The sequence below is a fragment of the Pimephales promelas genome, chromosome 3 (assembly GCF_988280905.1).
Source record: "Pimephales promelas chromosome 3, fPimPro1.hap1.1, whole genome shotgun sequence".
Taxonomy (NCBI): Eukaryota; Metazoa; Chordata; class Actinopteri; order Cypriniformes; family Leuciscidae; genus Pimephales; species Pimephales promelas.
This window is the reverse complement of record NC_142771.1, coordinates 42,281,697-42,305,167: the sequence shown is the minus strand read 5'-3', so window position 1 is coordinate 42,305,167 and position 23,471 is coordinate 42,281,697. Positions and strand designations below refer to the sequence as shown.

Sequence of the window (23,471 nt, the reverse complement as noted above, 5' to 3'; positions counted from 1 at the left end):
TAAAAATCCACCCAGTGGTTTTTTTTTACAATCTCAATAAATCATAGCGAGCTGTTCTGAGATTCAGCTCTTTGAGACGTAGAATTGAGAAAGGGGTTTGATTGACAGTGTGGTTGTGCCATAGACCCCGCCCTCGGTGATCCTGTACACATCATCCTTCAACGACAGCCGGTAATGTCTCTTGGAATAATAAGTGTTCTGTTGTGGGATGGGATGTAATAACTACATACATAGTAGTTTTCACTTATTTCCGACATCAGAGCCACTGAAAACACAGTGGATGTATTGTATTTTGGATGTTTAAGTGGCGCCTTTCCTTCGTAAATAAATTTATGTTTGAGCGAATCATTTTCTGACTGACTGTTTTGTGGACGAGGGTCAATTCAAAGTAGTTCTTGCTTCGAAGTTTATCCTCAAGTGTGGATCGTCGTCTACTGTCGTCACCTCCAGTAACAGTAAGTGTACTTTATGATTTTTGAGCAAATAGTCTTTTCAGTCGATGTCAGCCAATTCAACAACAAATGCGTCTAAAGTTGTTGTCGTCGTAGAATGTCTGTGTATATAATTTAAACCTTGTTTGTATAGTGTGTAACCACACGTTTATAAATATATATATTTTTAAAGATATTGTATTAAAAACTGCATATATGTTGTTGTTCTGTAAGTTAGCCATCTTCTCACATTTGCCACAGAAGCACCCGTATGACAAGTAAACATGACGCTACAGGTCCCTCGCATAAATGTAATTTCGCTTGTACGTATCAAACTTTATCACAGTATGTATGTGTATGTAGTTTCAAAAAAATGCGCCAACGTTAGTGTTTGTGTGTGTCTGTGTGTGTGTTTTGCACATCCATAATTTCAAAGAGGACGCGATTACAACACTATAAGTACATAAATGTATTAAATAACCATAACGAGATGTACTGGTCCATTCTCAATTGTGTTTATTCTGCCGAAGTCTCTTCGTCATCTGGGTCTGATCAGAGACTATTTATATATTCCCATTTAAACGTACGCTGAATGACATTCAAAACAGCGACATTCTCACTCTCTCAGCCCTTCTGCTTATACACAGTATACCCACATATATTATGTAAACACAAACTTTTATTTTGGATGCGATTAATCGCGATTTATCATTTGACAGCCCTAGTGTTAAATAAAAGTAACTTAAATTTGTGGCTACAAAAAAGCTGCATTTCACCTCTGTTCTGGCTTGTTAACTAATCAATTTTTTTTACTAAACCTGGTACTGTGTACTTTTAATATTGAAGGCTCTACGACAAATTGTTCCTCATTTCGATTAAAAAAAGACGGCTAAATTAATAGAATATGAATGAATTGTTCTGGTCAACAGAAATTGTAATGAAAAAACTTTACATAACATTTCAAACATTTTATTTTTTCCGTGGAATATGACCCTGGCACACTTGTGTGGGTTATACAGAATAATAAAATAAATTCAATCTAAATGTAGCTTGTTTTAATGTTTAAAATAGTGTTTTTAAAATGAATACTTTCTAAAATTATGGTTATGCTTATACTGGCCTCATTAAACTTTGTCATGTTAAAAATTTAAAAGGTTAAAAGTTATTACAGATTTCGTCCAGTGAACACTACTGTATTGAACATTGGGAAAATATGATTATCTGGAAGTTCAGCAGTAAACTTTTTAAATAAAATGAAATTGAACAAACAAACACACTAAATAAATACTTGTTCTTAAATATGTGCATATTTGTTTAATCAGATTTTCAGTGTACATTTCCACAGATCCAACAATCTGGAATAGTTTTAATGAGGAAAAGCACAATTATTTGAGTGTAAAAAGCTTCCCACCTTGTAAAGCTGAGAGAAACACATGAAGATTGTGTGGGTATAAATGTGTTTCCTGTTATTATTAGAAAGTACATAGGTCTACCGGGACATTACATAGAAAACAAGGAATTTGTGTGTCCAGAGCCAATCCGACAAATACAACCATGTGCACTAAACTGGTTTTTATGTTGATAATCGTTATTTTACATGAAGACGAAGAAGAATCAGGAACAAGCAATGTGTTTGGATTAGGAGATTTACTCTTTCAGAGGATGTTATAGCGCCACCTACCATATAACAGTGAAAACACATACATTTCTGTCAAAGGTGGGGAAAGAGTGAACAGATTTACTAATATTACAGCTATTTTGGGTTAGTGACTTACTCATTTCTTACTATTTCTTACTTTATGGTAGCTAGCAGCATAAATAACTGCTACAAATTGCACTTGCAAAGCCAAGGTCATGGGTTCGATTCCCAAGAAATGATAAGAATGTAAATGTGTACCTTGAAATGCAATGTAAGTCGCTTTGGATAAAAGTGTCTGCCAAATGCATAAATGTAAATGCATGCACTTGTTTTTAAGTCAAACTGTCTTCCGGTATGGTAAACTGACCTCTGACCTAACAATAAGCCTAGACCGGAGGTAGGAAGGCCTTCAGCGACAGTCAGGAGAGGATCAAATGAAGGTTAAACGAGATGAAAAGGTTATCTATCTTGGTTATGTCACGTATCTCCTGTAGAGAACGCTGGGTCAAGGGGTCTTAGGAAAATAAGACGCAACGCTCAACATAAACACATACTAATACACAGAAATGACACAGATAATCTTAGGAGATGAGAGACGGGACATTAGACAGACACAAACATGCATCAATTGACGCTTGACAAACTAATAAAAAAGGCATATACATACGAAACACATCAGCTCTGTGTAGACATCCCTGCAGGGCTTCAATTGTGGATCAGATCCGGCATTTCCGGGATTTCGCTCCCATGCAAAGCCAGACATTTGACTATCGGCATAAAGTCTGGTTCACACCGCAGCTTATTCAATAACTATACACTTAGAAGACAGGAAGAAACCATCTGAACGAGAGGTCAACCCAGCTATGAGAACGGTCTCCAAATATTCATTGTTGGTTCTGGGAACGTGAAAAATGTCCAGTTTTCTTGACGTTAAAGAAATGTGTTTTCAAAAGGTATAATGTTCCTCAAACGTTCATTAAATGTAATTTTCGATTAAAAATTCAACATGATGGTAATGTTGATTTCTAACATTCCAAGAACATACAAATCTCAAATTGTAGTCACCATTGTAGTGATCAGTGTTTGGTTTAGTTGGGCAGTTGATCTTTACATGTTTAACTTTAGATTTTGTTGTATTCTGTGTTCATGTCAGATTTTGTTGCTGATTTATTTGTGAATTCGGCAAGCAATTTTTGAGATTTCAGGATTCCCCCAATCAAATATACAGGACTTGGTCTTGTAGCTGGAAATATGGCTGCCGAGTGAACAGACTTTCCTTGAAAGGGACTTTGGTGAAAATAGCCACTGCTATTGCAAAATCACACTCTCAAACGATCTTTATCAAACCTCTAAACTCTTTTCATATCTTTTACAGATCTGACGCAAGTAACCTGGCAAAAATGGCAAAATACAGTAATTCTTCCCCCCCGTACTGTATAAACACAACTCTGTACCCAGACGGACTGAAACAAGCATAATATCATCCAATCAGATTAGAGCTCGCCAGATTCTCTTTACATCAGATTACCAAGTGAAATGGCTCATAAACAGTGTTTCAGTGGTTTACATGCTGCTTGCTAAAGTTACAACCGGGTGTAACACACTTTTCTCGTAATTCTGCAGATCCGTCAAGAGCCTCAGGATGTACAAATTAAAGTCTGTGAGAGCTGACGTTTAAAAAGTAAATTGACTTCATGTACATGTACAGCATCCAACTTCATCTGACACTTGCACACTTTCACTATTGCTGTCTCTCTTCGCCTACTTATACTACGCCCTAATAGTATGTACTCTTCTTGTGAATAAAAAGTGCATACTTTTGAGTGTGTAGCAGAAGAGTAGACAAGCTTTGAGACAAACTATCCCGTCATACGATTGCGTTTATAACACAGTAAACTGACCTGTCAATCACCTTGTCAAAATTAAAATCCTCCACAATTAATTTAATTTCCCACTGTATCGAATAGAAATGCAGAAGCACTGACTCTATTTGTCCCTTAGAGATGAGGCATGTCTGCTGAAGGAAAGAAAGAGTAAGAGAAGAGTATTGGAGTAAGAGTAAGAGAAAGAGTAAGAGTATAAGAGAGTAAGAGAGTACGAGAGTAAGAATATAAGAGAAAGAGTATAAGAGAAAGAGTAAGAGTATTAGAGTAAAGAGTAAGAGAGTAAGAGTAAGAGGGTAAGAGAGTAAGAGTAAGAAAGAAAGAGTATAAATGTAAGAGAGTAAGTGTAAGAGAGAAAGAGTATAAATGTAAGAGAGTAAGTGTAAGAGAAAGAGTAAGAGTATAAGAGTAAGAGAGTAAGAGTATAAATGTAAGAGAGTAAGAGTAAGAGAGTAGGAGTATAAGAGTAAGAGAGTAAGTGTAAGAGAGTAAGAGTATAAATGTAAGAGAGTAAGAGAATAAATGTAAGAGAGTAAGAGTATGAGTAAGAGAGTATGAGTAAGAGAGTAAGAGAGTATGAGTAAGAGAGTAAGAGTAAGAGAGTAAGTGTAAGAGAGTAAGAGAGTAAGAGTATGAGTAAGAGAGTATGAGTAAGAGAGTAAGAGAGTATGAGTATAAGTGTAAGAGAGTAAGAGTAAAGTAAGAGAGTATGAGTACTGTAAGAGAGTATGAGTATATGTGTAAGAGAGTAAGAGTAAGAGTATGAGTAAGAGAGTATGAGTAAGAGAGTAAGAGTATGAGTATAAGTGCAAGAGAGTAAGAGAAAAAGTATAAGAGAGTAAGAGAGTAAGAGTAAGAGAGTAAGAGTAAGGCCGTGTGTCCACCAAAGCGTTTTTTCACGCGCCTGGCGTATGTTTTCAATTGTTGTCAATCTGAGCGTCGCGTTTTTTAAACGTCATGAGCGTGACGAAGCGCTGAGCTGTTTTTCCGCGCTGAAGCGCTGAGTGCCCGGCGTTTTTTACTGGCACAGAGAGTTGAAAAATGTTCAACTTTAGGTAAAACGCAGCGCTCATCACTGTCACTTTTTACCCAGCCGTCCAATCACAGTGGAGGAGGGGCGGGACTAATACCACACCGACCAACTGCCACAACATTCTTTCCGTACAACGACATCAACCAGCAGAGCAAACCCAACAACATGGATGATTTTGGATTTTTATTATGAAACGAATTATCTCCGAAATCTGTATCATAACATCGAAACTGAAAAAACACTGCACTGCCAAAACGCTCTCAAGCGCCCACAGCTCGGCGTTTTCGTCTAGCGTTTTTAGCCGTCTGAAACCGCTTTGGTGGACACACGGCCTGAGAGTAAGAGAGTAAGAGTCTGGTTCTGACCTAACTTCAGGAGCCAGCCTTCTCGGTCCGGGTTGAAGAACGTGTGCGTGAGGTCGTTGCCGTCGTCCTCTGGGATTTTGAAGGGTTCGCTCTTGATGCTGTCGTACAGGTTCTGCAGATACATTAGTGCCGTTAATGTATGCAGATTCACCACATTTACACGCGTGCCTCGGTAAAATATTTAAAACAGTCCTGTATGGCTGCTACTGCATTAATCATGACTGCCTCAGAGATTTAAAGTCATTCATATGGAAACTGACCCAAATGAGACTGAGGAATTCAGAATTAAAATTTCCTGATAATTTAATAATTAAGTTTTTTGAGGAAAACGTTCCAGGATGTTTCTTTTTATAGTGACTTCAATGAGGTCCAACGGGTCCAAATGTGAGTTTGGAGTCTCGACACGATCCCAGCCGAGGAATAAGAGTCTGATCTAGACAAACCATCCGCCATATTCTTATAAAAATAAACATTTATCCACTTTTTAATGGTCAGGATTACCCTGAGCAGGTCCTCCGGCAGGTCTCCGCCCTCATTAATGCCTCTGTTCATGGAGATGAAGCGTTCTACGGCCGGTTTGTCCCTGACGTTGGGGTTGTGGAGGCTGGTGTTCAGCATGATGATGGCGAAGGACAGGACATAACATGTGTCTGCAACATAAACAGTAATAATTGTTGAAACTGAAAATAATTGAATGAGAGTGTATCATGATTTTCCCAGAAATATGAAACAGCATAACTTTTTTCAACATTAATAATAATAATAAATGTTTCTTGAGCATCAACTCATATTAGACTGATTTCTGAAGGATCATGTGACACTGATGAAAATACAGCTTTGATCACAGAAATAAATGATATATTCTCATAGAAAACCGCTGTTTTAAATTGTAATAATATTTCACTGGTTTAAGTGTATTCCTGATCAAATAAATGCAGCTTTGGTGAGCAGAAGAGACTGCTTTCAAAAACATTATTCCAAACTTTTGACTGCTAGTATAATTTATCTCCACATAGGGTAGCTTTGTTTGGATTTAAGGCCTCGTCACAGAGAAAATTGGCATAAATAAACCTTCGAATTGAAAAAGGCCTATATTTTTTTTGCCAGACTGAGCTGTTTTCTCAACGTTTATGACATGAGCTTGCGACTCGTTTCATTACCATAAACAATCAAAGAAATGTTCAGTAACAACATATATTAATGTGACGAAGTTACACGTTACTATAGTAATAAAAGTAAATTATGCATAATTATAAGTAAACTAACTATAACCAAACCCCGACATCACATGCAGGTGTTGGAGAAATAACGAGATCACAAATAATGTAATATTATTATAGTTGGTTTGCATAGACAATATAAAGCCATTAGCATACTTTAGCGTGCTCCAGTAACAAACTGAGGACTACTTCACTGTTTTTGTTTTGTTATTTTTGATGTTTGATTAATTGTCGGATCATTCATGCGTCACACTACGGGGTTCTCTGACGCGTTTATGCACATACGCACTCTTAACAACGCTAAAATATATAGATTAAATTTAAATTGGGTGAAAGCTATATATTGTACTGCATGTTAGCTTGTTTTTTGAGCATGATCTGTCATTATAACAAGTCTAACAATATCTAAAAAGTGATTTAGGGGACCAGTTACCACAACTTAAATAAATGCATGGTTGCAATTAAAAAAATTCAAATGTATTTTTTTTTAAGGCCAATTTATTCCTCCGCGTCGAGGGTGCGCCGTAGTGTATGGCGTTGGCTACGCACGTACGCCTTTGTGAGCATATACTTCTGCGTTCAGGTCTTGGTTGCTCTGCAGTACTGCTCCGAAACGCTAGTTGGCGACGGAGGGTTTTAATGTTCCACTGTTTAGATTCCTCGAGTTGCGGCTAGGTTACTACAAGCCTGAAAGACAGCTGATCATGTTGGAGTTGGAGCTTATTGAGGTGGAATACAGTTAATTTTAGTGAAATTACTAAAACTGAAAGGCAGAAATGAGAGAAGACGTCGGAGGAGATGGTATGTGTGGAAATGCGTGAGAAGGTACGTGCGGAAATGTGTAGGAGGAAATGCGATGCTACCGAGCCGACCAATCACCGATCTTGCGGTCCGCGTCGTCGCGACGTGTATAGTGAAATTTTTGAGGAAGTGCGCGTCAGGCTACGCCGAAGGGTACGCGGTATGGGACGCGGTAATTGGCCTCTGCGTATGCTACGCCGTACCTACTGCGCGCACCCTACGAAGAAGTATAAATTGGCCTTTAATCAAACCTTTAAAGTTGCAAAAAATATTTTGAGTTATTAAGTTGAGTATTTAGAGTTCTTGATCATTACATCAACGTAATATCGTCTGTAATTTAAACTTAAAACTTAAATTTCTGTGATAATTTGCTTAAAAAATAGGTTGTAGTAACTTAATTAAATTGTCTCGATAACTTAGGAAATTAAGCAATGCATTTCTAGTTCTCAGCATGCTTTAAAGGAGTTTCTGTAAGAGTAGAGTAGATACAGGAAGGAAAACACTACATTGACTCTACAAGCGATATTATATGCTAATGTTATATCTTACATGTTCATTAAAAATACATGTTGAATAAGTTCTGTTAGCATGTTCTATGATAGCTAGATTAGATTAATTGGTTCCAGAGCTACAACTCTGGTGGTCGGATCAACTTAATATTTTTGAGTAATAAACTTAAAAAAGTGTGTTTATGCTTCAATTGATTAAGTTCCTCTTACGTAATTTAGCTTGTTGGTTGAACGTAAATTCACTCAAAGATGTCAAAATAACTCAAAACATTGATGCAAACTGTTGCCTTAATTATGTTTTAATTAAGCATACACATTATTGTGTTGAGTGTATCTTATCACAGCTTGAGAACTGAAGTTCCCACCACGCAATGTTTGCAACGCTGTTTGCGAATGTTTGTTGGATCTATGGTTTCGGGAAAAACGCTTTAACTATGTTAGTAATGATGATGCTTTTGGGGAACGCGCCCCTGAAAGAGAAAACCTAATGGTGCGTTCACACCGGACGCGAATAGTGCGTCAGACGCAAGTGATTTCAATGTTAAGTCAATGTAAAGATGCGTTACGTGCGGAAAATTCCTGCGACGCGGTAGACGCGAATACGCCTCATTCATGAGAATGGCGCGATTTGAGCGTTTAGCGGTAAGCCCGAATGGTTTAGTTAGTGCTATTTGTGCATTCACGCGTCTGACGTGAATTCGCGCCTGCCGCCCGAGTTGAAAAATCTGAACTTTGGCGTCAATTCACGCCGCGTTAACCAATCAGGAGCCTAGCTGCTTGCTCATGAGGGGAAGGATCTGGATGCTTCAATAAATTATTTTGTAATATGCCTCTTCAGAGCAAATACAGAGCGGTGACGCGGTAAATTTCGCTTCAAACTTTTGTTTTTACATGTGTCAATTTCGCTCTTTACGCGCGAATAGATTCAAAGTGTTCAAGAGTATATCTAGGCACAAATTTGACGCGCTATTCGCGTCTGGTGTGAACGCACAGTTATGCTAATCTACTTTCAGCAATGCTGAGAATGCAACAAGGATGCACATAAACAATCTTGAAAGATGAATTTCGAGTGGGTGTGTTTTGGGCCTAAAATGATGTTTTTTTGACATCTCTCTGAAACGGAGCGGGACAGAAGCAAGGTCTGCATTAGAATGGACACTGGCTGTTCTGCTCATGTCTGACCTGTGGACTGAAAGACTCCCGGGTTGCACTGGCAGTACCGGGACGCAAACGCCTCCATCATTCGGTCAATCTTCTGAGCCTCGCCGGGAAGTCTGAAACTCCAGAGGAACTGCCTGTGTGGAGACAACAAATCCCTTAGAAAGTCAGTCACGACTCAAACCCTCGGTTTGAGTAGGGCAAACTTAAATTAAACAAATTCGTTTATGAGTATTTAGAACTTTCTTTTTTTTCTGAGTTCACAAAACTGACACGTTTGAAGTAATATGAATTGTTGAGTTTTGAGTTTTGAATTTGGGTTTATGAACTTGTTTCTTTTAATTTAGACAAACTTAAATTTGACTAAAACTTGTAATTTTTAGGGTTTTTTTCTGATTCCGAAACAGAATTAATTGGTTTGAGAACATGTATGTTGTTTTACACTGTCGTCCTCATTCACCAATTGCTCTTCTAGTGCTATCAAAGCATTGTGTTGCCAATTAGCAAGTTAGCATTTACTGAATTATTTGGCTAGTTGTTAAAGCTAGCCAAATTTACACTACTAAAATATTTGAGTTGAGATTACATGATAATTTTAAGTTAAATGTATAAATTAGTACTCAATTTTTTTAAGTTAAGAGAAATTTAAATGTATGAGTACAAAACTGCCAGTTCAGCGTAGATTGAATTTCTTAACTTAAAAAAAAATTGATATAACAGATTCTTTAAAAATGATTGAGTTTTGCCAACTTGTCAAAAACTTATATTAAAAATAGTTAATTGTCATTAAAATAATTTCACACTGCAAAATAAAAAAATATTATTGGTCAAGTTTGACGTGATTTTCCTTCATACGATAAAAAGGGGAATTTTTGAGCAAAATAGAAACCAGTTCATTAATTGGAAATTAATGCAGAGAAGCTGTTCCCACCTCAGAGCCTGAACGAGGTTGAGGTCGGCAAACTCATGGAGCTCGACAAAAGCCTGGAGCACTTTGATGTTGAAATCATCCCTACGAGAAAACAACAACCACACACAGAAGAAACGGTCACTTTCTGCAAAGAAAGCTCAATTGCTTGTCATTAAAAAGTAGATTTTTAAGATCATTTGTGATGTTCAGCAGGCTTCGACTCTTGCGTCACAGCTGTGCTTCATGAAATCCTTTTGTTTTGACAAGTCTGGTGATCCATTCACTGCTCCTGTTTTACTCACTAAACCCAGACAAGTCAGAGACTGAAGGAATGAAGCCAAGGTTTACCGTTCACCCAGGTAATCCCCAATGACGGTTTTGTTCAAGCCTTCTCCTTTATAGAGGAACTGAGCGATGTCTTCAGGCGTCTGCTGCAGGAGGTCGTTCTCCAGAAGAAACTGGATCCCCTGCGAGAAAGTTGATTTAAAAACGGATTTTAGGATCAACCCAGGAAATATAAACGCCAGGAAGAGTATGTGGAAAATTTCCAAATGTCAGGGAAAATGTCGCTCAGTGATAGCCTACTATAAAGAAAAGGCTTTAAAAGTATTAAAACATTTAGGAACGAATGAAAATATATAATACGACTTACTTTTTTGGGGTCCATGTTGAATTTCTTTCTTCCCATTGCAATTTGTTTGTTTCTCTGTGTTGTTTTGCTGCAAATGGAAGTAACAAAGATCTTAACAAAGATCCCCTAATAAGACTGAAGGCGGACAAAGAACCTCTTGAGTGATTGGCCTGCGGATACAACGTGCCAAACAACACTTTCATAACTATCAAACAGTCCTGATTACAGGAAAGTCCTGTAGATTTAGAGCCTTATCAAAGTCCACTTGAGGAAAGTCGTTTCACTGACAACAAATGGCCCATAAATGTTGTTTCTTATGATCAAATTGCATTAAAAAAGTGCGCATGTGTGTCTCAGAACATTGACAATTTCCATACATATACATACACATATATACACATACATATATACATACATACACATACACACACATATATATATATATATGTATATATATATATATATATATATATATATATATATATAAAATGCATGTATCATTCTGATTCAACTATTAATTATAATGTACAGCATCAGTTTACCAGCTACCATTTCTTCTAAGGGTGGATTCACAAAAATCATTGTAAGAAAGAAGTTAAGGAATTAGTATGTAAGAATATTAAGTGCAATTCTAGAGGGATTTCTTAAATATTTTCTTGAGGAAATTACAGGCTTAGATGTTATCTGTTCATTTGATTGTTCTTACAGAAAACCTGCAAGAACAACTCTACTTTTGATTCATTTATTTTTGATTTATCAATTATTTATTCATAATTTTTCATGAAGAGTTCAAAAATTTATCAAAAGAACTTATCGAGAATTTAAATTAGTTTAGTTTTGTCTAAATAATAGTTTTGTTTTAAGAACGATCTTGTAACGATCGTTCTGTTTATGGACTTTTAGTTTGTATTTCATCGTTTGTTTTATTCATGCTGCATTTTATTGCCCATTTTATCGCTTCTTTTCTGTTTCCTAGGTTACCGAATATGCCCTTGTTTGTTGCCATGGTTACTGATTGCTTTGCGCACCTGTTTCTTGTTCAATTTATTTTTCTCCTATTTAGGGGATATTTACACAACACCATTTTCAACAGAAAAAGAAAAATATTTATGCATTATGCCCATTCGTTTACACAACAACAGCGTTTTAGGGGCCGGAAAATGAAAACTTTCAAAAATGCGAGATTTTGAAAACAATGCCGATATGTGTTAACTTCAAAAACATGAATTTATGAAAACGGTGATTACGTGTTCAGTCTATAGGCACGTAGTGTTTCTTTACAAAATGTGGCGACGCCAACTACTGGCCTGGCATGAATAGTACAGCACGTTTAGTCATTTTCATGGATTCGTGTAAACGGGGATCGTTTTAACAACGTTGCCGTCTGTACGTGAACAATGAAAGGAAAAACTTTTCTGTCTTTAGTACATCATTAAATAAACGTGCCCTGAGTGTGTTGATTGTGTTGATTCTGCTCTTCTGTATTGGCTTCTAAGCATCAGTTTTTTTACAAATTAAACCACTGTAATCAAGATATTACACTCCACTGCCTTGTTTTGCACCATGACAGATCTTTAGAAAAGAACATTCTTAAGAAAATAATATATCCGTTTTTTTTCCAAAAGAGAAAATAGTTTAAAATAGTAACTTTATTTTTATTTAGTTGTGAATATTTTGGTGTTTAGGAATATAGGCTACACCTTCCTATAGTATCTAAGTTGCTGAAAACCCAATGTACCTCAATTACATGAACATGGACGTATGTTTAAATGCATTAATCTGCCTGAAAATTAGTGCAGCTTATTTTCAATAAATAGCCTTTTTGGACAAAGAAAGGACGTTTTGAGTTCTCAGATCTCAGATAAACCAAAAAAAGAAAAAATGTATTCCTTATCACATGATTTAACTAAAAACTAACACTTTGGGTTATATTCAGCATCCATTTACTCGCACTGAGTCAATCTATATTCCTGTTTAAAGCTCAATAAAAGACGTAAGTGTGTACAGCACACATCTCCTGCAGGTGACCTGTCAACCAGACGACACAGTCTGAATAGAGCGCTTATGAATGTTTAGAAAAGGACAGATCAGTGAGGACACTCAGACAAAAGACAGACAGGTGCAAATCTGCATGAGCTGCAATGAAAAGGCAACATTTCCCATCTCTCACAACTCACCTCTCGCCCACACACGTGAGCTGCTCGATTTCTGTCATCACTTCAGCGATCTCAAACTTCAAGCGCTGGAAAACAGAGGTTCAAATCAAACAGAAGACTCTACGTGATATTCAAAAACTACACAGCAAAATGTGTAGCCAGATTCAGGTCAATTAATGATTATGTTGAAACACAACCAACACCATCAGATCACTTTTTTTTAAGACACACAGACATCAATAATTAGCCTATGAATCTCAACAATGGTGACAATTATAAAGCATGTTGCAGTGCATTCTGGTGATCATCAGATCACCTTGTCTATTTGTTCATCTGGCTGTTATAAGTCACATACCGCAGCCAAACAAAATCTAAAGTTAATGATTTAAGGGTTGAGATCCCAGCTAAAGCAAACACTGATCACCATAATGGTGACTTAAAAATTACGGGTTTTCTCCTTCAGTGATTCTGCTTGTTATCATCAGGTGTCTTCAATAATGCTCAATTATTCACTTAATTATCTCATTAGCTTTAACACTGCGTCAGTGTTCATTGAACACTCTGCTCAGAGTTTATATAATTCACACTCTCAATTTTGCTGTGTAGATCCCAAGAAGCGTACCTTGAATACAACGCAAGTTGCTTCAGATGAAAAATTCCTATTACAATGTTCTAAAGCTGTTTAACCAACAGAGAAACAAGTACTTTTTATGTTTCATTCATATAGGAAAAAATAGGTTTGTTCAGAATGCAACAGCAGCTCACTATAGAGGAATTATGCGGAGCAATAAATACATAATACACACACTTTATTTTCGACTGCATTCTCACCTCAATATCATCAAGCAGTTCTTTTTTCCTGCGCCGTATATTGGACAGCTCGTCTCGCTCTTCTAAGGACAGGTCTTCAGGAACTGTAACCAAACAAACACACACAAGCATGTTTAGATGAGCATCTTAAATGTTCAAATCATCAATAATGTGGGTCAATTTCTTTCTCAACTTAATTCTCCAGACGTCGCCTTTGCTTGCATAGTCCTTCATACAATACAGATCTCTTTTAAAGCATATTCACAGTAAAATAATGAATCCAAGCAAGCTTTATAATCAAATATGAGACTCAAATTCTCTTAAAATTCAGTTCAATGTTGAATCAGTTCAGTTCAGTTCAATAACTGTGTAAAGTTCATCAATTATGAAATAAATTCATTCGTCAAAATGAATTAATCTTTTTTCATGACATTTGGTTCATTCAACGAACGAAATGAACTGATTGACTCGGAAAAAGATTCGTTCATTTTGATGAACCAGTTCGAACAGGAGAGTCACACAGAACAGAGAAAGGCGAGCATTTGAGCTTATAAAACTTAAACTTTGTTATTTATTTACTAAATGAGCGATCGTTTCGCTTGATAAGACCCTTATTCATCGTCTGAAATCGTTTAAAGCCCTTTGAACAATTTGCACCGAAACTGTCTTTTGGACCTTGAACCGTTTGGTTCCCATTGAAGTCCATTATATGGAGAAAATCCTGGAACATTTTCATCAAAAACCTTAATTTCTTTTTGACTGAAGAAAGAAAGACATGGACATCTTGGATGACATGGGGGTGAGTAAATTATCAGCAAAAGTTTTTTTTAAAGTGGACTACTCCTTTAACAGGGGAAACGAGATGTACGTCATAAAGTCACTAAAACACTGACAAAAAATAACAGTATCTAAAGCATGATTGATTCACAGAAAAGCTTATAAAAAAGCAGCATTTGCACACGCTGGTTTTCAGTGTTCTTGTTTATATTTTGTTTATATGGAGATTGAACTGTTACAGTTTGACACATCTTTGTTATTTTATCCATTATTGTCATCTAACAAAAATTATATGGCCATTAAAATCCAAAGAGCTTGCAACATTACAGTGGATTTCCTAGATTTTATTAGAAGACAATGCAAAGACATTCCCATCGATACCATAACGTTTGATAAAATGAACTAAAATAGCATAGTCTCAGCTAAATTGACATCAATTAGTCAAAAACAAAGACAGTGCGAAAGACTCAGGTTGAAGATGTCTGTGATTGATCCAGCATCCAGAAAAAGTAGGTCACTCCTGTATTTGCAAATTTCAGCTCTCCTCCGCTCTCTCTCTCTCTGCCAGATCCATTGCTTGGGAAGAGAAATCCCATCTGCATCACTCTACTATAAGCTGCTTTCAATTTCATCTCCCATTTTCACTTCCTTCTCTGCTGTCAACTGTAAAACTCCTTTACGGCCAAAAAACAAAACAAAACGATAGTGAGCATTAGCTTTCTGATGTCTGATGGCCTGGGACGTCTATAGAGGGGTGACTGCGGCTTCAGGGAACTCGAGGGTTCAAAGAAACAATGAATGTTTTCCATAAAGACAGAAATGATGACACTAACCATGTCCTTGGCTGCACACAATGGTTTCTGGGCTCTCTTTGACAGTGCATAAAGAGGCATTTATGGAGCGATTCCCCACAGGCAAACCTACGTCTACAGCACAGAAATCCTGCATCATCTGAGAGAATTCCCATGGAGGAATAAAGAGGCGAATGTCTCGGCTTTTGGGCTCGGTGTCAAACGCTCGCTGTGTGTTGGTGAGAGCATACGCAGGAAGCACAGGGTCATTTGATATCATCACCGAGGCTCAAATGCATTAAACATGAACTACAAGAGAGGGGAAAAGGAAACTTTTTTTCATTGTGACTGTCGTGTGAAGCGTGTGAGTTCAATAGTGTTGGGTATCGATTCAATTTAACGATTCTGAAAAAAAAACGAATGAACGAAATGCAAAACAAACACCTCACATGTAACATCTGCTAAGCACAACACCAGACAACACAACACATTCTCATCTCAAGGAGTCATATACTGACGCTTTCCCAATGCGAATAGTCTACATCGAACGCACATGGCACCCTTTAGCGTCAATATAACACGCTTTGGGTTATGGTAGGTTTAGGTCTGAGGTAGGGTTACTGTGCGTAGCGCGTCTACTCAGAACAGCGGCGTGGGGATCATCGTCGCCGTATTTGAGTCCACTGGACCCTTCGGAGGCGAACCGTTTGGCGAGTTTCACCATGTGCTCGCTCCAGGAGCTGCGCTGGATGACGGCCGCTGTCAGCGGTACTTCCGCCTGTCCCGCGGCCAGTTTGATGACCTGTTGTCCCGCATCGGAGCGAGAATCACCCTCGCCCTCATCCATCTAATCTGTCATTTATTTTTGTTTTGATGATAAATAGAGCCAGCCTCCAAAAGTTATTAACCTGTCATGTGATTTTTTTCTCTCGCACGTCCAGACACGAACTTATGCACATGTATGTTGGTTGTCTTTACATCATAATACTATTTCATATAATCTAGATATGGAATAAATAACATTCAACAATCAATACAAAATGAACATGTCTCGTATATTGAAATAAAGTTTTAAGTGATAAAATATTTGTTTGTTGTGAATTACCATGCATTTAGCCATATTACAAAATAATTTATTGAAGCTTGCAGACACTTCACCACGTGAGCAAACAGCTAGACTCCTGATTGGTTAACGCGGCGCGAATTGACGGCAAAGTTAAAATTTTTCAATTCGGGCGGCAGACGCGAATTTGCGTGAAACGCATGAATGCACAAATAGCACTAACTAATATATCCGCTATTCGCGTCCGGTGTGAACGCACCATTAGGGTTAGACCACTAGGAGGCGCCTTCTGGCCCATATATATCTTCGTCTCATATTGACGCTAAAGGGTGCCATGTGTGTTCGATGTATACGTATTGGCAAAAGAGTCAGTATATGATGCCTTGAGATGAGAACTAAAGATCACGTACACAAGGAACTTTACAACACCACAGAAAAACAACTTTCCCAATTACTGTCACATTAAGGTCACATTGAAATGCTCACAAAGGAATCTATAATGGTGCGTCAGACGCGAATGATTTCAATGTTAAGTCAATGCAAAGATGCGTTACGCGCGTAAAAAATTCCTGTGGTGCGGAAGACGCGAATATGCCTCGTTCGCGCAAATTGAGCGTCTGGCGCGTTACGCGTGAATGATTTAGTTAGTGCTATTTGTGCATTCACGCGTTTGACGCGAATTCGCGTCTGCCGACCGAGTTGAAAAATGTGAACTTTGGCGTGAATTCGCGCCGCATTAACCAATCAGGAGCCTAGCTGCTTGCTCACGTGCTGAATGCTTCAATAAATTATTTTGTAATATGACTAAATGCATGGTGGGATTATGCACAACAAAGCAAATATTTTATCACTTAAAACGTTATTTCTATATACGAGACATGTTCATTTTGTATTGAATGTTATTCAGTCCATATCTAGATTATATGAAATAGTATTATGTTGTAAAGACAATCAACATATGTGCATAAGTTCGTGTCTGGACGTGAGAGAGAGAAAAAAAAATCACCGGACAGGTTAATAACTTTTGAAGGCTGGCTCTATTTATCATCAAAACAAAAATAAATGACAGATTAGGTGGATGAGGGCGAGGGTGATCCTTGCTCCGATGCAGGACAACAGGTCCTCAAACTGGCCGCGGGACAGGCGGAAGTACCGCTGACAGCGGCGTCATCCAGCGCAGCTCCTGGAGCGAGCAAATGGTGAAACTCGTCAAATAGTTCGCCTCCGAAGGGTCCGGTGGACACAAATATACGGCGGCAATGATCCCCACGCCGCTGTTCTGCTCTCCAGAGTAAATACAGAGTGGTAACTCTCTTGATGAATGCTCGGTCGACATAAAAACAATGGCCGCCAACGAATTTCGACTCTGACGTGCGTAAAAACAAAAGTTTGAAGCAAAATGTACGCGCGTCAGAATCGAAATCCGTTGGCGGCCATTGTTTTTATGTTGTTTTTATGTCAGTTTCACTCTTGACACATCTTGACAATTAACACAAAGTGGTCAAGCGTCAAACTAGACGTGTCAGGCGCGAATTTCACGCGCTATTCGCGTCCGGTGTGAACACAGCATTAGGGGAATCAAAATTCTCATTTTATAACAAGTATCTGTTTCCTGACCTCAAGTATTCAATTCCAGAATTGAATGGACGTGAGAGAGGCCACTCTAAACATTGCTCATATTGAGGGGTAGTGACTTGAACAAACTCCTAACAGTACATAATATTAAAGGAAACTTGACCTTCACTGTTTGTGCAACGGAACACTGTAACCGGACACCCTAACAACCACCTGGAAATTACCCTAGCAACTAAAAAGAACTAGATTTTTAATGAACTTAGAAACCTTTAAAGAAGCCCTACTGTGAGCTGCCGAAGCCATCATCCCGCATTATTTTGGCTTAGTTTTCAAACAAAAACAGTGGAATTAGTATTGAAAAACTACATTACCCATGATGCTGTACAGAAAATTCCACCAATTAGAGAGTCGAAACAAGCTCCGTCCACTCCCACGAAGCACTGCGAATTACGTAATCGAGCCGATCTCTCTATGCTTTTAAAATACTGAAATGTTTGTGTCTAGTCAAGTCAGCTTGATACAGTGCTTTACCAATATATAATAGGAGATTACAGTAACAGAGATTGTTTGGCTTTACAGCAGCTCTAGAATAAAGTTACTGTCCAGCTAAAGTTATTACTTCCATTGCAAAGATCATTAGTTATTAACAGCTCTGCAAACAAGCACAGCAAACCTGTAATTTATTATTATTTTTTTAAAATAAATGAATAATAATTGCATTTTAAAATCAAACCACAAACAATTGCAATGACAAACATGTTCTACACTAGATTGCAATATGTGAGCTGGTCTCTATGGGACATGCATTTCCACATACACGTTGCGTTCCCATCCTCCATTTCAACAACACCACTAACAAGGGATCATCAGCAGCCCACAGATTAATCCAAACCTCGCTCAAGAGTTCCCACCCTCTACTGACTCAGTCTTGTGACTGCTAAGACTGCATAAAGCCTGTATAATACTGCGCTCCTTTGAAATCCAAGCACAAAAACAGTACATATTGTATGTCATCTACTATGTTGTACATGATGCATCACCCAAAATTCACATTTTACCATTTTTAGGAGAAACGACCTACAAATTGGTTACTTAGTTGTCTCTATCTAATATAAGGGTGCTCTTTGGTCAGGTTTTGGCACTTGCTATGTGAACACACACACGCACACACACATAAAATCATTGACATGATTCGAAAAGGTTCACACTTGTGCTCCTCACGGTCAAATATGTGATTTTCAAATATGAGACATTTGGCAAAACAAAATCTGAAAGCACATTTTTTGAGATATCAATCTCAAATTTGGAACACAACTTGTTTAGATGTATGGCTTTGATTTTCTTTTTGATTATGAAAATATATAATTCATATAAAAATTTAAAATAGAACATTTTTATAACAATCAACGTAACATTCTGCAACTTATTTTAAGTTTGCTTTTTAAAACTTGTCTCACTTCATCAATAATCTGCCAAGTGTCGTCTCTGAAAAGAGATCAAACTTCGGTCCGTTGCTCTAAAGCATTCAAGATTTACCACAGCTTAAGTTGGACACTCACTTATGATCTATGCTCAAAAAGTCAATACATGGATTATAAACGCAGCGTATTAAGTAATCCCCTAAAAATACAACATTATAAAACTAAAATCTAGTACTTTAACTTCACTGACAAAAAATAAAACAGTCATTTTTGATCGACACACTAAGAGCACAGAGAGAAATGTTGAGATCAGAGGCTCTCCAGACTGGGACCTAATGAAGAAAAGTCGTGGATAGACATCCTGATATTGTCCAGAAATGCCTCGGGACAATGGAGAGGATATCTCTGCCCGTCTGCCGTGCCGATTAGACAACTTTGGTCACGCAACCACACAAACACACAAACACGGAGCTGCCTTATCATGGTGAAACCCACTTACACCACACATTTACACACTAACAGAGTGAGTCATGAGTCCAGTCTCACGAGAACTACATGGCATTTTCACAGTATGCAGTACGTACCATCACTCTCGGCCCATATGTGTAGTTCTTTGTAGTGTAGTGGCATGGTAGACGTTCAACAAAGTGGACCGCATTGGAAAGTGTCTGAAGAATGATTTCCCCACGAAAACTGAAGAGTCGGACAGACTCCAAACACACTGTGCACATAGTTTGCATACTCATGCCAACCAACTGTTCTGGTAAAACCAGTTTAACCACTTCTGCCGTGAAGTGACACCAGCCTCTATTGAACTCTGATGTGACGGTGAAACTCACCATATATTCAGCAAGCTCAAGTTTCATTGTGAAGTGTGGAGTTCAGTTTGTGTAAATGTTGTATGTTGTTTGAGTTTTCCGCATTCATTGTCAAAACGGTCCCCATTCACATGGATCCGCGAAAACAACTAAAAATGCTGTATTCTGCTGCCGGGCCAGTAGTTGGCGATGAAACACTATAGTTAAACACGTAATACGCATGTGCATGATGTCATTGTTTCGTTTTCAGCTTATGTTCAAAACAATCACGTTTAAGCCACTGAATTAGTTTAGTCCGGATATACATACAACCGCGAACAGCACATGTTGTCCCTGAGCTTCGTAACGACATCTCTCATAAAGATTTGCGTCTTTAAATAGTAAAATAATTCTCAGAAAAACAGCTAGCCTCTTCGCTAACTTACACACAAAACACCATTGGAATGCTACTTCCGCCGCCTCACCGGAAAGTTTCACCGGAAGTTTGCCGGGCCAGTAGTTTGCAATAAAACACTATAGTTAAACACGTAATACGCATGTGCATGACGTCATTGTCTTCAGAGATTCACGATTTTGTGGTTTACACGGAGACAGCTTTCAAAAAACCCCACTGCACTTTGAAACCCGTTTTCAGAAGTTTGCGTTTCAGGCGTCGTGTAAACGAACGACCAAAACGCATTAAAAAATAAAGTTTTTTAGTTGTAGTTGTACGTTGGCGTTGTTAATCTGTTATGTGGTTAAATTGAGGATTATGAAACCTGTAGGGTTTTGTTCAATTTTTAACCATTCGATGTAAGCTTAATTACTTTTTGGTGACGTGGATCACTACATTAGCAACACAGCAAAATCATATTACCGAACACTACTCCAATGATTGCAAAATTTGTAGGGCTGTCAAACGATTAATCGCGATTAATCGCATCCATAATAAAATTTTGTGTTTACATAATATATGAGGGTGCACTGTGTATAATTATTTTATATAAATACACACATGCATGTACATTTAAGAAAAAAATATTATTTATATATAAAATATTTATATATAATATAAATTATATATAATTCTCTCTCTCTCTCTCTCTCTCTCTCTCTCTCTCTCTATATATATATATATATATATATATACTGTATATATATATATAATATTACACAGATATATGATGTAAGCACAAACTTTTATTTTGGATGCGATTAATCGCGATTAATCGTTTGACAGCCCTAATAATTTGGACAATGTGACCTCGTTGCATTATTTACTGAATGCGACAGCTGTTTGCTATGGATATCATAAATATAACCGGACACAATGAGCTTGTTTACAGATAGCTGGGAGTGGCTGAGTCAGTTTAGGTGAACTGTTTCAATGATGACTCACAATCTTTATTTATGGCCACAAAAAATAAATAAATGACATGTTGAGTTTGTTTCCAATTCTGCAGCTTGAATTTCCTAGACTCAGGGTACAGTTACACAACAACAAAGAACTAAAAACAGAAAAGTGTTTCTTTGCGTCTTTCACACAGACAACGCTGTCAAAGCAACACGGATCTGTGAAAAACACTAAAAATAATATAGTATTCATGCCAAGCCAGTAGATGGCGATGTCACTTCATAAAGACACTTTGTTGTGTAAATGAATGGCTAAAATGATAAAATGATAATGTGGCTTTCTCACAGGTTCAAACCAGGAACCAACCAGTCACGAGCCCAAAAGCTTTATCCACTACATCTGCTAAACCTGATGAAAAGATCTTGAGTTTAGTTCATTCTGCTGATGATACTCCAGCCTCTGTTATTGCCATATGTGAGTCTGCACAGATCATTAGTCTGGGAAAGGCATCTGACACAAAGAAAACATGTTATTGTGTTCCGACTTCTGTTCTGAAGGGAACGTTTCAGATTCACTGTAAGATGGAGGATATAGATTTATATTCTGACAGCTGCCCTCACAAAATACATATTTCTTTGATATGTTAACATTCCTGCAAGTTTAATGCTATACATTTTCTGAAAAAAAGTTTTAGTTTATGTCTATTGAATATTTTGCCCACTTATTAATCCACAAGGCAACAATTTGAAGTCTACTCACTTGAAAAAGCAATGGATAATATTAGACATCACTGACTATGCAAAAGATGTTAGATTGATAACTAGGCACACGGCATGGGATATTATAATCATGCGTAAATGATGTGGGATGGCTGAAGCCTAATACTAAGAGTTTGTTCAAAACTGCTAGCGATTGTGGCAGCGATGCTTGACTTAGTGAACACAACTAGCAATTAAAGCTGCAAGCAACATTTAGCGGTGTTTGGGCTTTATAAGCACAAAACAAAAGCATCAAACGACATTACGTTTTGTACTAAGCATTTAACCACTGCGATCATAGATGGAATAGACCATGTTTTAGCTTGATTTACTATGAATCAGTGTGATTTTCATTATTTACCATGTTCCAGTATGAGCTACCATAGTTTCCTGCTTGAACACCTAATAAGAAAGAGACCTTTTTGAATGTTATAGCGCCACCTATGGTCCGATCTCCATGAAACTTTACATGCTTCCTGACCATGTTAGGACACACATGCTGTTAATCTTTTGTGAATTTCTGACTTTTCCTTTGGGATTTATTGGCTTTTGACTGTATTTTGCCACGGACCACTTTCTAAATGACCTAGCCGACCAAATGCAAAATTTCAACTTTTATTAAGATAATTATTGATCTAGAGAGTCCAGAGAATTGTCCTATACTGGTCTAGTTCCAATCGGGCGAAAAACCAGGGACTAGTTCGCAAAAGTAGGTTTTGGACAAAATTCGAAATTGGAGATATACATCTTGTCCGTCTTGAGCCAAGGATTACATTGGTGTAAAAAACCTTTAGGCCGTGTGTCCACCAAAGCATTTTTCCACGTGCCTGGCGTATGTTTTGAATTGTTTTCAATGGGAGCGCCGCGTTTTTTAAATGCCATGAGCGTGACGAGGCGCTGAGCGTTTTTTTCACGCTGAAGCGCCGAGCCAGGCGTTTTTACTGGTCGCTGGGAGTTGAAAAATGTTCAACTTTGGATAAAACGCAGCGCTCATCACTGTCACTTTTTACCCAGCCGTCCAATCACAGTGGAGGAGGGGCGGGACTAAACCACACCGACCAACTGTCAACATTCAAACTGCTGCGGATATTCTGTATCATAGCAACGAAATGTCTCAATGGAAAAAAAAAAAACGCTGCGCTGCCAAAACGCTCTCAAGCGCCCAAAGCACGCCATCTTCAGCTGGCTAAAAACGCTTTGGTGGACACACGGCCTTAGGCTGAGTCAAACGGTCTAGGAGTTATGAGCAATTTAGTACTTTTGATTGCTGTAGTGCCACCTACGGGCCAATCAGGCTCATACTCTGATAGGTTCTCCCCAAATTGAGGCCTACCATCTGGCCAGGTTTCAAGTCTCTAAGCCTTACGGTTTGGGCTGCATGATGCATTT

General features: G+C 37.9%; 1 protein-coding gene across 2 annotated transcripts in view; it reads right to left on the bottom strand.

Moving 5' to 3' along the window:
* Positions 1–23,471, bottom strand: part of cyth3b (cytohesin 3b) — a 48,686-nt gene that overhangs the window by 9,286 nt on the left and 15,929 nt on the right. The window contains exons 1-9 of one of the 2 annotated variants that reach the window (XM_039675237.2): positions 19,758–19,914; positions 13,568–13,650; positions 12,758–12,822; positions 10,602–10,668; positions 10,298–10,416; positions 9,971–10,051; positions 9,064–9,176; positions 5,853–6,001; positions 5,352–5,463 (exon numbers count right to left, since the gene is read on the bottom strand). In XM_039675237.2, the coding sequence (XP_039531171.2) occupies positions 5,352–5,463; positions 5,853–6,001; positions 9,064–9,176; positions 9,971–10,051; positions 10,298–10,416; positions 10,602–10,668; positions 12,758–12,822; positions 13,568–13,650; positions 19,758–19,803 (835 nt within the window). In that variant the 5' untranslated portion in view covers positions 19,804–19,914. Of the gene's footprint in view, positions 1–5,351; positions 5,464–5,852; positions 6,002–9,063; positions 9,177–9,970; positions 10,052–10,297; positions 10,417–10,601; positions 10,669–12,757; positions 12,823–13,567; positions 13,651–19,757; positions 19,915–23,471 lie in introns of those variants that run through there. The other variant, XM_039675238.2, reaches the window with a different exon arrangement.